Here is a 16,156-nt window from a genome sequence, read left to right as displayed (position 1 = left end):
ATATAAACTGCTGAGCAGAGTTTTGTGATTTCCTGTTATTATTGCAAAATAGGTTAGGGTGAGAAATGACCCAGAAAGATCATTCATATGAAGGACATGAGCAATTTCCCTTGAAAATGTTTTACCAGATTCTTAGACATCAGCCTTATGAATCCATTCGGACATTTTTTATTACTTCGCAAAACAAAATTAGACTATAGAGAAAAAACATTCATAAGGGAATACTTTTTGAAAGGTATTAGAGTGCATATAAAGGCAAAACTTTTATATTAGTTGTGGATGGGTTATATGTCAGGTTTTTATTGCTGTCTGTTCCCAACGGAGAGATTTAAACTCTTATTTGTCCTGGTGAACATTGTCACTGAGACAGAAAATGGGGAAATCCTAAATTTTACATTTGTCATGAAAGCAAGGAGTAAGCTGAAATCTCTAAGATGGGGAAGTGAAGGGAAATGTTTCCATTAGGACACGAAACAAAAAAAATAACCTTCTATACTTTGTCCAAAACTAAAAACGATTTTTGTGTATACATACACTTTAAGTAAGCCCTTATCTATGTAATGACCCATGCAGAGCTGAAAGATTGGCAGGGAAATGGATAAATAATATCAACCAGCAGCCTCTATATAAAGCATGATAGGACTCCTGTATGTGACATTATGTTTTCAAATGTTTTGGCCACAATTTAAATGATTAACAAATGACAATAACAGTAACATCAGCATTGTGACCATGCAGGGATTAAATGCTATAAACAGTACCACTGAAATAGAAATGATCCAATCAATAAGCAGGTCCTTCACAGTACCTGACCTGGCTGCACTCCATCCAAGTTTATACCAGCCAGTTCAGCTATGTTGTCCTGGATTGTTCACTTCTCCTGCCTTCTCCAAACTCTTCACCCTTTTGTGAATAACCCTGAAAGTGTTTTTTAGATTTGGCAGATCTCCTAATTAGAGATGTGGGCTGAGCCCCCTTCTCCCTTCCATGGAAATAAAGACCCAGATTGGGTTGAGTCACATATATCAATAAATAAAACCCAACATGCAGGACCTAATTTTCTTTTATTGGTAACATTATTTTGTGTTTATTAAAAGAGAACTAAAGTCAAACTTTTTTTTTCTTTTTACTTCTCTTTTGGGTCACAGAAGTATATTTACTAATGTCCTTTTGTGACCCTTCTGTGATCCTATTGCCCACTGTATGCTGCAAGTGCAGAGCCGCATTGGAGCCAGGAAGGATCCCGACAGTATTGTTGGAATCCACCTCATTGCCTGAATGACAGCTTGCTCTGCCTCTCTAGAGCCAGAGCCACTTGTGCCCGCCCCCTCCCCTGTCTGCCCCTCCAATGAGCGCTGGAGAAACGGACTGGGGTGGAGGAAATCCCTGCAGGGAATAGTGACTGACAGTCAGTTTCATGCAGTGCCCCACGTCAGCTCTAAATATTGGGAGGAGTAGATTTTACTCTCCCAATACTTCTCCTTTAAGTTGTGACATCCTTCCCCACACACCCCCACACACCCATATATACCAGAAATATGATTCATTATTTCTATAGCAAAAAATGCTGTTTTTGCATCAATTTTAACTGCAATAATTTCAGTTAAGTCAATCAGCAGAGTCAATCCTTTTTTAAAAACTAGAACCCCTGCCCATACCTTTGTATTTAGTCAAAAGTACAAAGAATAGTACATAAACACAGGTCATGTTCACCACTGGTACTGAGCTTTACAGTGGAGCAGTGATACCTAGCAGCTGAACAAATGTATAGTAAAATGGAGAGAGTGCATGTGTAAAATATACAAGATCACAATAGTATGGAGATTAAACAGCGGACATCTGGAAGCAGGCAGGTGGGGGCACAGTGACAACATTTCAGGGTTAATACCCATCTATCAAGTCAAGTCCCACCTGTATGTCCCCTCACTTCCAGCCACAGTGACCATACATATAGAGGAACTGTTATTTTTGGTTTCTGAGCCCCTGTTGGTGAGGTTTTACCTAATTTCATGTCCTGGTGAGCACACAGGAAGTTAGTGGAAATCTCCCAGTGTGGGGCACAGATAGTAAAAAAGAAAAGCCTGATTGTAGTTTGGGCTGAAGCTACCCTTTAACTATACTAAACTATACATTTTGAGTACAGAATTTAGATGTGGACAGAATTTAGATGTGACACACCCAAAGCTGGGCAGTGCTTACATCCGGTGATATTGTAAGTTACACCCTGGACGTGCCACCCACGTGACAGTGCTGACTTTTCTGTATGTGAAATCTGTAGACCTAATTTACAGTTTGATAAGGAAAGTGGGAGATGGCTGGATATGTCTTTTCTTCGAAGCTACAGTTATGTTTTAAAGCTGCTGCAGATAATCAAAAATTATCAGGGCTTTACACCCTCACTAAGACACATCTACTGGCCGAAAGCCATAATGATGAAGGATGTATTTCTACTGTGCTATCTACGACAAACACAGTATTTTTATACCATAATATCATATCATATAATATATAAATATTATAATAACATAAAAAAATAATGAAATATAACAAAATAAATAATAATAACAATACATAATACAAATATATATGTGGGCCACTTTTGTTAGCTGAAAAAGTAAGACACCTCAGTGTGTTCGATGCATTTGAGGTAGACGTTTGAGCTGTACTTGCTGCTAACCACAGGTTACAGATTTAGCCTTTATTGTGTACATTGAGGAAGCTTAGGGCTTCGTCCTCCAGGAAATGAATCATTTTGGTCACGGGTTTACACATTAGAGTAGCCCTGTTTTTTTTTCTTTTTCCATTTACAACTATAGTTTCTACTGAGGCTGCAGATTGGCATACTATCCAATTTACACTGCTGGCAAGTTGCCTAAAGAAGACTTTGAGCAGACCTAAGCAACAGAGACAGATAAAGTGGGAATCAAGCCAAATGCTTTTTTTTTTTTTTGCATAGATGATGAAAAGTTAGAGCCTGTTGTTTGTTTTTTGTTCCCAATAGACATGGGGTGATTCCTCCTGTTTGCCTGGTGGCACATGTCTCTCAAGTGAGAGTAAATCCCCTAATGAGGACACCAAGAAATTAAAAACTACAGGGCTTCTTAGTGTCCTGTTATAAAGGTTTCCCCCCCACTTCCTGTCCCAGTCACTAGAACTGGAAGTGAGATATATTTTTTTTTCAGTGGGGACACAAATAGCAATAAAAAAAACTGACAACGCTTCTCTGCTTTTAAGTTTCCATTTAAGGACATTTCTCTAAAACACACACAAGAGCCTTTCCTAGTTACAACAGACACACTGGACTGCTCATGAATGCAATGAATCAAAAAGATCACAAATTGATATTCATGTAAATATCACTTTTGTTTTTATTATGTATATGTGGTTTTATCAGTATTTTATGGAACAGGCTAGCTTTTTGTACCATGGATGCTGGAACTGGTAAATGTGAAAAACGTCAAAAGTAAAACAGAATCACACATATAAAATGTGTCCATTAGTATCAAATATAGTAGAAAAACAAAATGTTCTCATCTTTATCAGATGTCTGGTTTGTGGGTGTTTCCCCTAGAATGTTATACTTTTGATGCCAATAATCATGAAGACGCGACACTACAGTCATACTTTAGTATTTGGGTTTACATAAACTTTAAGACCAGAGCCTATAGGATCTAAACTAGTGTATTGGAATGAACTGTCAAAGAATATCAACTGGAAGGAGCTCTTCCTTCACTCCTATACAACATTCCTACAAACCACCTTGTAAAGTCAGACTCCCGAATGTTCGAGTGCCAGAGTTTTGAGAGCTCATATTTCAGTTTAGCTAATTGTTCTTTACATTAAATATGTTGTTAATAATGGCAGGTATTGGAAATCTGACAAATATAATTGGCAGGTATTGGAAACATGACAATCTAAGCCCTTACACATAGATTCTGGTGGTGACATGGCACTTAAGGCACCTCGCTTGTAATCTATGGTTGGGAGGATTCATACATTACGGAATAGTACATACATTAAAGAAAACAGAAGTACTTAGATAATTACAGCAACTAAAGAAAAGAAATTAGAGTGTCACAGACAGGAATATGCACAAGGAAAGACAAGATCCTAGTAAACCACTAATAACACCAAACATAGCACAGTACCAACAGAAACCAGAGGAACAATTAACAAGACCCACCGTCAGGAAGACAATAGCAACAACACAACTGGCAGTAAAATCAACAGTGGTCAAAAAAACAGCACAGATCAGCCTCATCTTTAACCAAAGATCAGGATTCATGGCCCACCAAAACATTCAAGACCCCAAATGGAACGAAATAGCAATAACTTAGAGAACATTGCAATCCCATCCTCTGAAGTCCTTCCCCATGCCAACACTACTACCAAAAACTCTTCCAGATCCACAATGACTAGCAGTCTCTCAACAAGTAATATCCCCTACTGCAACACAGAATGCCCCACAAACAAATCTCAAGCTACAAAATCTCCAGTTCATTTTTTAGACCTGTGCTTAAGCTCCATACCAATCAGTCTACACCCTCTTCTGGTGAGTCAACAACGAATGAGTATTGTTTTCCCAATACACCATCGAGAAGGCAAAGAAACAGTAAAGATGTTCAACTTGTCATCCTAAACACTTACCAATAATGAAGAATCCCTTCTAAGAAACGTTTTAAACTTCTATCCAACATTCTGTCCATCATGCTGTTTCTTCCTCTTAGTATATAACTTCCCTAAAGTTCCAACTATTCTCACAGTTATCACAATTACATCTCATCATTCATACTATTTCCTAATTGCTCCATTTCTACTCAGTCCCCCATGTACTATAATGCTATTTCCAAACCCATGTACAACAGCACAATAGCAATTCATTTATAGTGTTTCTAGACCTTTGTAGCTGTGCGGATATCTGAAAAATGCTGTACAGTCATCACCCTTATCATGTTAACTCAATCTAGTAGCATCCCGACACTACATTCTGTCCTACTCTCAGACAGCACCCAACACTCCTCCCCCACCACGACCTCTCACAACCACCACTGACCACAAACCATTCTAGCCAACCCGGTTAATGTTTATTACCAGGTCAACATACTTTCCCCATCCTCCAAGATATATAGGCTTCATCTTTTCACTCCCAATCCTTCAAGTTCAACACACTCTATATAAGCCAGTCTCAATCTAGGTTCCATGGAAACTTAGGGTTCCTCCAGAGGTTGCTAAGGATTCCTTTGGCTGTGGCTGGTTGACCTCCCACTTGATGGCACCTGCATAATTTCAGGGAAAACACCAACTGGCATAGCCAACTGCATTAGACCACTGATTTTATTTCATTCTGACTACCACTGTAACAGGGGCATTCTTTGCACTAACCACCAATGTAAGGGGCATTTTATTTATTACTATACGAGTCTATTCTATATACCACAATTGTAGCTCATAGGCTCCCTTTCCCTGTTATTCCCTCTCAACTGGGCAGTGGGGCTGTTTTCCCTTTTTCTTCTCCTTTTCAGGTTTCCATCTTTTTTTTGTCTTGGTTTTCTGTCTCTTCTCCTTTTGTTTGCCCTGTCTTCCTTAGTTTTTGACTTTGCTCTCCCTGCTTGGCCTTTCTCTTAGCAGGCATTGGCAGGTTGTTATGCTTTCAGTGTTGTTTGACCGTTCTATGGATATTCGCAGATCTACGGGTCCTTTACTATGTGTGTATTCATAATGTAACACATGATAACATTATTGAGTCTGTTCAATGTTAATTTTTAATGTATTTTGAGCATGTGTTAATTTCCTTGTTTACCTTTAAAAATATATATTTTTTTAGTGAAAAGTACACTATGCTACATAAGGTGCACTGCATCCATTTTCAAACCTGTCATCACATCTGTAATTGTTATTAATGGTGCTATATTGCTTTCAAACCACATGAAAGAAGGCAAAGGTCATTATCAAAAATGTATTTTTTTTAATTGTTTTTAAATAATCCATAGGTCTGCCTATGAAGAGAGAACAATACCAAAGGATCAGATGCAGACCAGGTGACAATTCAGTTGCCTGCTTTCAAGAACAGTCCCTTTTTGAGCAAGGCGAAATCAGCAATAAAATTGAGACTGATGCAGTGTAAGTATATAAATACTATTACTTCTTACAGTCCAGGAACAGTAGATTAAGCTAAATATGCATGTAGAGTATTTAAATATCTAAGCTCATCTACATGAGCCTCTATGACCAAGTTATTCTTTACACATAACCACTTTATAGCGTTTCCTCTGTTAACTATATAATTGAAAGCATTTTGTTACATCTGTTTGATAAGTGATGGCTGTTGATCTAAGCAGATATTCAGTGAGCTGATAACTTTCTATGCTCTCTTTTGCACTGTTTATCAGTTATCATTCTAGTCTATCTCTTAGGACTGGAGAATACCCCCCTTGTTATGGAGAAGAAGATAACAAGGGGTTATCTTCTTATACAGTACACTCAAGGGTGTCCCGAGCAGGGCAGCCATCAGGGGGGTACGGCCGATACTCATGTAAGGGTCCCAGGCAGCCTGGGGGGGCCGCCCAGGACCATTACATGAGTATCGGCTGATAGTGAAAGGCGATGAGGCGGAGGCCTGGCCCTAGCAGCGCAGGGCCCCAGCATTGCTGCTCCAGCGGCTTTGAGACAAGCTAGGGCCGTCACTTCTGGCGGCAGGCGAGGCCATGTGTGCAGGTAAGAGGAGCTAGGAAGGAAAGAAGGAAAGGAGGGAGGGGAGGGATGCAGCCCTGACCAGCCCACCTGAGACCCCTTCAGAGCCCACCATAGAAAGTCTCAGATGGGCTGTGCAGCGTCTATGGTGGACTCTGCAGGGTCACTCACAGGTGGGTCCTGCGTCCAGCGCGTCACTAAGCCCTGCGTCCAGCGCATCACTAAGCCCTGCGTCCAGCGCGTCACTAAGCCCTGCGTCCAGCGCGTCACTAAGCCCTGCGTCCAGCACGTCACTAAGCCCTGCGTCCAGCGGCGCGGGGGGGGGGCCCGGCCTAAAGCCGTGTAAGGGGCCCCAAAATTTCTGATGGCTGCCCTGGTCCCGAGGCTGGGTGTTACCCGGAGCGGAGACCAGGTGACACCCCGCCGTGACGTCATTGCGTCCGTGCACGATGGCATCATCGCACATGCGAGGTCATCTCATTGACGTCTGCCGGTGGCCATCTTGGTGACCGGATGCCGGCAGAGAGTGGAGGAGATGTTCACCTGGCAGGATGAGATATGCAGCCAGGTCCCCTCCTCTCTCCTGACACTGTTGTGCTCTCAGTCCATGACAGAGTGCCTGACTTTTCAGAGAGGGTGACACCAAATTGACTGCCAGTCATTTTGGTGTCACCCCTCCAATAGTGTCACCCGGGTGCGGGCCGCACCCCCGACACCCCCCTTGTGACGCCACTGAATACACTCACTGTACAGGGAGTGATCTTTGTCAGTCTAGGATAGGAAGTATGTTAGTGGCAGGATGACCAGGTGAAAATATAGGGGAAAAAAAGTCTTAAACAGGAAACCGAATGTAGCCACCCCATCCAAAGACTAGTAAGCTAGTATGGGTTTACGTTGTAGATAGTTTAAAAAATTTTTGACCAGAAAAGAAGATTCATGTTAATGGGGTCTCTTTCCTTTTTACAGAACATTTTGATTAATATGCAAATGCACTGCAAACATGCAATATATGCCATTCTCTTATTCTCATAATATGTTTTGGGGTATGGGTAAACGACAATCAACAGCTCTTTTGATTGGAGCAGGGTGCAAGGGGCATGTCAGACCGCTATGCAATGTGTTGTGTTGAGGTCTGGCTCCATTCGATTCCAGCATTGCAGCCTCCATAAAACTTGTCAGAATTCAATATTTCTAGGAGTGTCCAATGCCTATGTCCCCTACAAATGCCATGGTTCCATCTTCTGACCCCTATGTGACTGCTAAATCCTGTAGTAATGTAGGGCTTGGAGGATGAAACCACAGCACATGGCAAGGGGATACAGGGAAGGTGTTAAATACTGAAGAGTATGGAGGCTGCAGCGCTTAAAGGAATTAACGATAGGAGACACAAGCCACTGGAGAGGTGAGCCCTTCATCATCCACACATGCAAAGGATTTGTGGATGAAATGAGACAGATGGCCAGAAGGCTTTGTAACCTGCGCATAAATCTATATTTGCTGCCACTGATTTACTCACAACGTTTTATTTTTTCCCATCTTTTCAGAATGAGAAAAGTCCCAAGCTTCATAGTACCAAACTCCATCTCTGGAGAAGATAGTGGATCAGGAAATGGTGTCTTTTCAGGAGAAGAACCTGGATCTGTCAAGGAATATGATTCAGAATCAAATGAAATAAGAGAATACAAATTCCAAAACAATTTGTCTGAGGAAAACCTGATTTTGTAAAGGTAGCAGGACACATCTATAAGAAATTAAATTTGTAGCATTCGGCCATTATGTCATAAAAAAGCTTCTGCATGAAAGTCCTGTATTGTACTAAGCATTTTCTCAAGCCTATACTTTTATTGTCAAACATGTTACTATGTTTTACTGAAGTCTAGTTTATCAATATTTTACATCATCTTATTCTATCATCTATGTATATTTCATCTCGAATAAGATAAATAAGTCATTAAAATGCTGATCCAACATTACATTTTATTGAAACAAACAGTAGTTATCAACATCCCATCGCTTCTTCACTATGCTCCCTATTGGTAACATTGTACTTTGCTGGAAAGAAAACATTGTGTGCATAACTGAATCAAAGAAAATAAGTACAATGGTGCCAAATCTAAAGGGGATTTACCACACTTTAGTTAAAATATGACCTGCACGCTTACAACATTGATCTGTGAAAAAATATTGATCAGTCAAATCATCAAAATGTTCATGTTAAGTGGGCAATTAAAGAGTATCTAAAGCCAACCCTATCTCAGTATAACATGTATTGATGTACAACACTGAGCTCAATAAACTTACTATAAAGAAAAGGTTTAAAGCCCAAACTTTTTTTCTTGGTTAGAATGGTGAGGCCTTAGAACCCCTGTGAGGAACTTATTGCATTCATTTGTTTATATTAAAAGAAAATCAAGCTGACGGGGGTTTTAACCCTTCTATACTCTATCAAAAAAATGAAAAAGTTTTGGCTTTAGATATACTCAACAATCTTTTCAAAACATATTCATTAGATAGACTCTCACACAGTTCAGCTGTTGGGAAATTCTTATTGATTTGACAGATAAAAATCCTACTATGGATGGGCAGTACTGTGCAATGTTGGCTGAGTAATGCTGATACTTGCTGTGCCAGTATAGATGAAAGTGGTGTAGGTGAACATTTTTAACCCACCAGATCCCCTGTGATTCTGGTGCCCAATTCCTAAGACCAGCTGCTGCTATGCTCATTAGTGTCCCATAAGCCACTAGATGTACTCACCACTGCACACAAAAAGCCTCTACTGTATGGCAAGTTATAAAGATACTAATGTAAATTAGATTACAGTTGTACAAAATCTCACTTATTGTGGGCTCACGAAAAACATTGTGGTTTCATAAACTTGGATGGGGTTATATAAAACTGACTGGAAATAATGTCATCAGATCTAAGCACCATACACACCTTACACTCCTCTTTGAGCTTATGTTACTTACAAGGGAGGTTTTAATTAATTCATTTCATTTTAATTCATTGCAGCATTTATCCTAAACTTAGTGCATTCCGCAATCGGATTTTGATGTGTGTGACCAGTTTAGCCTATCTTGAGCTCCAGTCAAGCGTCTTTGCCTAGGTTGAGTTGACATAAGTTTTCTGGAGGCAGGAGCAAGAATTTCCTCCCCCACTGATCAGACTGCAGCATTGTGACTGTAGCATTTTGCAAGGGGAGAGACTGCAACATGGGATGATCTGTGTCAGACATCAGTGCACACCAGGATTTATATAGTTTTGTCACCTCTAAGCCAGCATCTCATTCCAGGAAGTAGATGCTGATGCCTGAACAAATATGGTGCAAGAGAAAACAACATGAAGACATTGTCAGGGGGAGTACTTTGATCTGTAAGAGGTAATAAATACCTGTCAGGGTTGCACATACACGTTCACATGCACGTTAGCATATAACAAAAATGGCTGATTATAGAGTAACCTTAAATCCTACGGGAGTTTCAGTGGTAAGATCTCCCTACCATCGTTTCTGGCAATCTTCCAGTCCACCTTGGAGTTTTAGGTGTTCCCGTACACTCTTCTTTGCAGACACCCCAAGCACAGAGATGTCACTACCAAAGTCCTTGCGAAATACAAATTACCATTATGTAGTTTAGCTCATCAGTTCTGGATGAACTGACTATTTAAAATGACCTACAAGAGAGCCACCAGAAATAAACTATTGGGGCCCATTCACACCACAATGCGGTGTCCATTCCATACATAAGTGATCTTTACATTGAATGGCACTGCAGCCCACCATTGCAAGTAATGTGCATTCCGGCACATTGATGTAACATTCATGTTGCTGCAGCTGCCTGGTATACCAGGAAGTATTTTGTTAATATAGACCGTGTCTCCTGTAGTAAGAGTCAGTGCTGGTCTACAGAAATGGAACATATATTCTTACAAAGGGTGACTTTAGGTTTGCTATTTCCCCTTGCTGCCTTGCAGAAAATAATCTAGCCATTAGTGCCTTCCTATAGTTGAGAAGGGGAGGTGTCAGAGAAGCTGTGGCCAGTTGGACCCTGAGCAAGTCTGTTACGGTAAACAAGTATTTCAGGACTTTTATATTTTATGGATCATGGCAGAAAGAGGGACAGTAAAATGAAACACTGTGTTGGGTAATGCGGCTCAGAGTACATTTGCGCAGTGCACATCCGTACTGATAAAAGTCACCACAGAAGCACCACACGTGCAAGATTTTCACTTGTACATGATGGTTTTATTAGGTAAAAAATACGAATAAAAACCACAACCTCTGTCATTTCCTACACAAGATGGCAAAGATAACTGTTCTAAATGTGGTTGTACCTAGACTGATATGTTTTCTCTGTAGGAAGTTGAATGTAGTTCAGTAAAAAGGTGCCTGGAAAAGCTCCTTTCAACAATTTAGTAAATTTGGTCTACCAAGGGTCATATAAATGCTGAGGTAGCTTCCTGACCTGAGAAAGCCACTTCAATACTTTATTGTACTTAGACTACCAGCTGATACAGCAATGGTAATATAAATGCTGGGGTAGGTTGCTGACCTGAGAACGCCACTTCAACACTTTATTACACATAGTCTACCAGCTGATACAACAATGGTAATACTTTAACACTTCATTGTACTTACAGGGTTATTCACAAAAGGGTGAAGGGTTAGGAGAAGGCAGAAGAAGTGAACAAACTAGGACAACATAGCTGAACTGGAAAATATCTCCAATTCAGCTCATTTTCCAATTCAGCTATGTTGTCCTAGATTGTTCCCTTCCCCGTCCTTCTCCAAACTCTTCACTCTTTAGAAAATAGCCCCCGTTAGTCTACCAGCTGATATAACAATGGCAATATAAATGCTGGGGTAGGTTCCTGACCTGAGAAGGCCACTTTAACACTTTACTATACAGGTAGCCCTTAATTTACATCAGGGTTAGGTTCCTGAAGGAATGGTTGCAAATAGAATGAATGCAAATTGAAACCCAGTATATAATTTACATCAATGGGAAGTGGGGGAGTTATTCCAGGCCTCTCTCACAAATGGCATAAGACATTATATTTAAAGCTTTGAAATGAATGCTAAACAGTATTATACACAGTATACAATAACCACACAACACAGTGGGTATCATCAAACTAAGTTGAAGGATCAAAAAAACCCTGTTCTCCTCTGTATCTCCAAGTGTACCCCTGTGCTCCTTCATATCTCCAAGTGTATCCCTGTGCTCCTCTGTATCTCCGAGTGTACCTCTGTGCCCCGCTGTATCTTCAAGTGTACCGCTGTGCTCCTCTGTCTCTCCAAGTATACCTGTGCTCCTCTGTATCTCCAAGTGTACCCCTGTTCTCCTCTGTATCTCCAAATGTACACCTGTGTTCCACTGCATCTCAAAGTGTACCCCTGTGCTCTGCTATGTCTCCAAGTATACCCCTGTGTTCCTCTGTATCTCCAAATGTACTCCTGTGGCCCCAGCATTTCTCCATGTGTATTTCTGTGCCACCAACGCATCTCCAAGTGTGCCCCTAGCATGGCTCTAAGCACCTCCATATCTCCAAATGTGCCTCTGTGTGCCTCCAAGTCCGTAAGTGTCCACAGTTATCTCACTCAGAAGAGCCCTTTCCAGAGCCGTGATCCTCCACCTGTGCCCTGATCCAGCTGCCAGAGACTTTGCACTGTAGCCATGTGGAGTTGTAGAGAAGTTCCCAGCATATCCTTCAGCGGCTGAGGTCTGTGGAGGAAAGATATGCTAGATGGCACCGCCGAAATTTACATGTCACAAGAATTAATAAGAAACGTCAGTGTTAAAAATCCCATCATTTTGAGTAAAAAAACAAAAGTCTTGGAGAACAAAGCAATGAGACGGGATGGACTTTCCCCCAGAACTAATGTCAGGTGCTCAATTGTGCACATTTTCACCTTAATCAAATAACTGCTGATTGTGTTCATTGCTCATTAAAACAACCATTCCAATCTAGAAGCACGACTTCACCATGATCATACATGAACATTTCACCTGCACTGCAAGAGTTAACTACTCCATCTTAGTCTAGGTCCAAAATAAAAAAAGAAGATATACTCGCCCGATCCTCAGACCTGCCTGGCTGCTAGACCGGTCCCACAGCCAATGCTCCCCCGGGGTTCTGGAGTCTAAGGTCCCATGATATCAACATGTCCATTCACTTGCATTGAACACGAGGACACCGAGGGACACTCCACACCCGGAGCAGAGAGAGAGAGGGGGGTGAGCAGTCATCGCCACAGCACTGAGGTTCGGGTGAGTATATTATTTTAGACCCTAGAACAAAATGAGCAGCTAACCCCCACGGCAAAGTAAATTTTTTTTAACTGCCCAGAGTTCTTAACTTCATTGAAATGTCAAATAGTAGGCCAATGGAAACTTTGGGTGAGCTCTGGTGCAGCAAAATTCAGACACGTTACATTTTTCTGCACCTCTCCACAACACATTGAGGTGCGCATGGAGCACATAGAAAACAATTATTTTCTGTCTGACTTACTGGTGACCCGCATTGGTCCAGTGCGGAAAACACGCGTGGTGTGATATAAAGTCTGACCTTAAACCCACAGAGTCATTACAGCGCAGCTAGTACATAAGATTGTGCAGACAAATATAGAATAATAGATTCCCAGCAATTCCTGGTCACAAGCAGCCCAGTCAGCTCACCACATGCAGGGAACTTGGGATCATCCTAAAGAAGAACTCCAGGTTTTAGAAAAATTAACCCTTGCAGTGTGGCTACCCCTGCACTGCAAGGGTTAACTGCTTGTGTTTCTCTAGGGGCGATAAAGAAGAAATACTCACCTGATCCTCGATCCTGTGGCAGTGCCCGCTCACCTCTCTACCCCTCCCCTCTGGCTGTGATAATGGGGTGCTGATGTTCCTTGGCGTCCTCACGGCTAATGCCGGTGACTAGATTGTATTAGATGTAAAGGGACTTAGAACATTGGAGCCCAGGGGAAGAAGAGGCTGCAGACCAGCCTAGTAGCCAGACGGGATTGAGGATTGGGTATTTCTTTATTTTCTCCCCTAGAGGAAAAATTAGCAGTTAACCCTTGCAGTGCAGGGCTAGTCCCAATGCAAGGGGTTATTTTTGTAAAACCTGAAGTTCTTATTTAATCTGTCTAGTCCTCTAATTTAGCCTCACAGGGACTAGTACTTTTATAAATCCTTGCACTCCCTGCAGTCCAATTTGTTCCATGATATTTTCACAACTGAAATGCATGTCTAACCAGAAGAAACGTGTTTGTGTGTTTTCGATAGTTATGCATCAAGCAGCAGAAAGGTATTTGTAATTCATGAGTTTAGACATTGTGAATAAAGGTCTCTTCCTCACCAGTATGAAAATGGGGCAGAGACCAGACCCAGCAGCTAACTTAGGCCAGTCAAGTCAGCTTTTTGCTGGTTTTTGTTTTATTTCAGTTCTTTTAAAACGGTGACCATTTTCCAATATATTTTCATTATTAAGCCAAAATGAATGCTTAATTTAAAAAATGCAATGAAGTGTCAAACACAAGAACATTATACAACTGCTGTCATCATGACTAAACCCTGAAAGAACTATGTAGCTGTTTTGAAGAAAGATAAATATTTCAAACCCTTCATGACGTATATATTTTTCCTCTTTCTTCTTACACCCTACGTATGGGTATCATACCCTAAGGAAGAATGTTGAAACATTGACCCTATATAGGGTTGTCATCTATATGCATGTACATGGTAATACATAGATGTGGCCACTAGGTGTCTCCATTCACCTCTCTAGTATAAACACCATACATGGTTTTAGAGATCTCTTGTATCTTTCTTTAAAATGTACATTGCAAGAAGTCAAAATTCTGTTATAAACACCTTGCTATTAAAGTGCAATTCTCTAAAAGCAAACCTCCACCATGAGCACCTTGGGCTAGCTTCTTTTGTTGACGACTTAATACCTGTTGTATACCTCAGCATTTAGGGCCGGTTCACACCACTTCCAGTGTGTTCCAGCACGGTTAGCTGCTGGAACGCATTAGAAAATCCTCCCTGGGGTGAGGGGGCGTAGCAGTGTATTCAAATCAATGGCACCGCCACCCCTCCTTCCAGTGTGATCGCTTGTACCAGAACTTGTGACACATCAATGCCCACGTTCTTGTCCAGTGCGATCGCAAAAATAGTCCCCACATCTTCCCTCTTAGTCCTACCTGCACAACCCCTCCGTTGTCCCCAGGAGTAGTATCCGAGTGGTAGGTAACCTCGGCACTCCAGCTGTAGTGAAACTAAAAATCCAATCATGCCTCTGCAACTCATGCCTGTGGCTGTCAGTGTCTTATGGTACTTTTAGTTCTACAACAGCTGGAGTGCCAAGTTTGCCTATCCCTCCTTCATAGGTTGGATTGTCTCCAATAACAGACTGAATAATTTCTACACATCATGGCATAAACGTTTCGTTTTTTTCCAAGACAAATATAAACTTCATGCCTCAGAACTTCGTCAATCTCTCCACATTAAAGACTATCAGCAGCCATAGAAAAGGAGATCAGCAGCAGCCACTGTCACAATTTGAACTTGAATGTTGGAATAACCCAGGACCGATATGTCTTCTGTATACTCCTACCTCTGAATCGGCCACCGCAGTATGTGGGGAAATGGGAAGCCAACTTGGGTACTTACCTTCATACGTTATGGCAAAGATTACAGACACAGCAATCATCCTGGAGCACCCTTTGCACCCGAACCCATGCACGATTCTACTTACCAGAAAGCTCAACAATGTTTCCTCCCATCATTTCAAGCTTTTGACGTATCTATTCACATTCATTAAAACCATAGCAAGATCTTGAAAGTCCCCTATACTTCATTTTCACAAAGTCAAGAATAGGATAAAAAGACAGATATAAAAAATAATGTCAAAACGGCTCGAAAGGATGCAAGTTTTTTTTTAAATGCTTTATTTATGTATTTGCAAACAAACAGGCATAAGGCAACAGGCACGTGACCAAACCGTGCCACAGGTGGTGATCAAGAAAAGAAAAAACCATGAAGCTTGCAACTGATAAGTGGCTACGGCCTATTCACTATTATGTAGGGAAGGATGCAAGCTTTTGACAGAATCCAGACCCCCTGGGTTAAACATTTTCTCCTGACAACTGTAGTTTGGGAAAGATTTGTAGCAGAAACCACCCTGCGGCATGATGCGTATTGCCTCTTAATTAGAACTCTCAACCTCTCCCCCCATACTTCTTCCCTTCTCCTTACTCTAGGGCTGCAACAACTAAAAGACTAAATCGATAATCGATGCAAATACTTGGCAACTATTCTCATCGATTAGTTGGAGGGAGATTTTTTTTTATACAACCAATCGATTAGTTGAAAAAATAAATCGGGCAACTAATTGATTATGAAAATAATCGCTAGCTGCAGCCCTACCTTACTCTTCCTTTCGGATCCGCTTTGACGATGCTTCCATGTGT

The 16,156-nt window shown here is 41.2% G+C and overlaps 1 protein-coding gene across 1 annotated transcript in view; it reads left to right on the top strand.

The window, feature by feature from the left end:
• Positions 1-8,525, top strand: part of LOC108795786 (serglycin-like) — a 10,649-nt gene extending 2,124 nt beyond the window's left edge. Inside the window, exons 2-3 of the mRNA XM_018567086.1 lie at positions 5,991-6,120; positions 8,235-8,525. Of these exons, the coding sequence (XP_018422588.1) occupies positions 5,991-6,120; positions 8,235-8,415 (311 nt within the window). The 3' untranslated portion in view covers positions 8,416-8,525. The remainder of the gene's footprint in view (positions 1-5,990; positions 6,121-8,234) is intronic.
• The last annotated feature ends 7,631 nt before the right edge of the window (positions 8,526-16,156 follow it).

Source organism: Nanorana parkeri, unplaced genomic scaffold (assembly GCF_000935625.1).
Source record: "Nanorana parkeri isolate BGI_ZX_2015 unplaced genomic scaffold, ASM93562v1 scaffold1005, whole genome shotgun sequence".
Lineage (NCBI taxonomy): Eukaryota > Metazoa > Chordata > Amphibia > Anura > Dicroglossidae > Nanorana > Nanorana parkeri.
The sequence above is the reverse complement of the archived record's forward strand: the minus strand, read 5'-3'. Positions and strand labels throughout refer to the sequence as shown.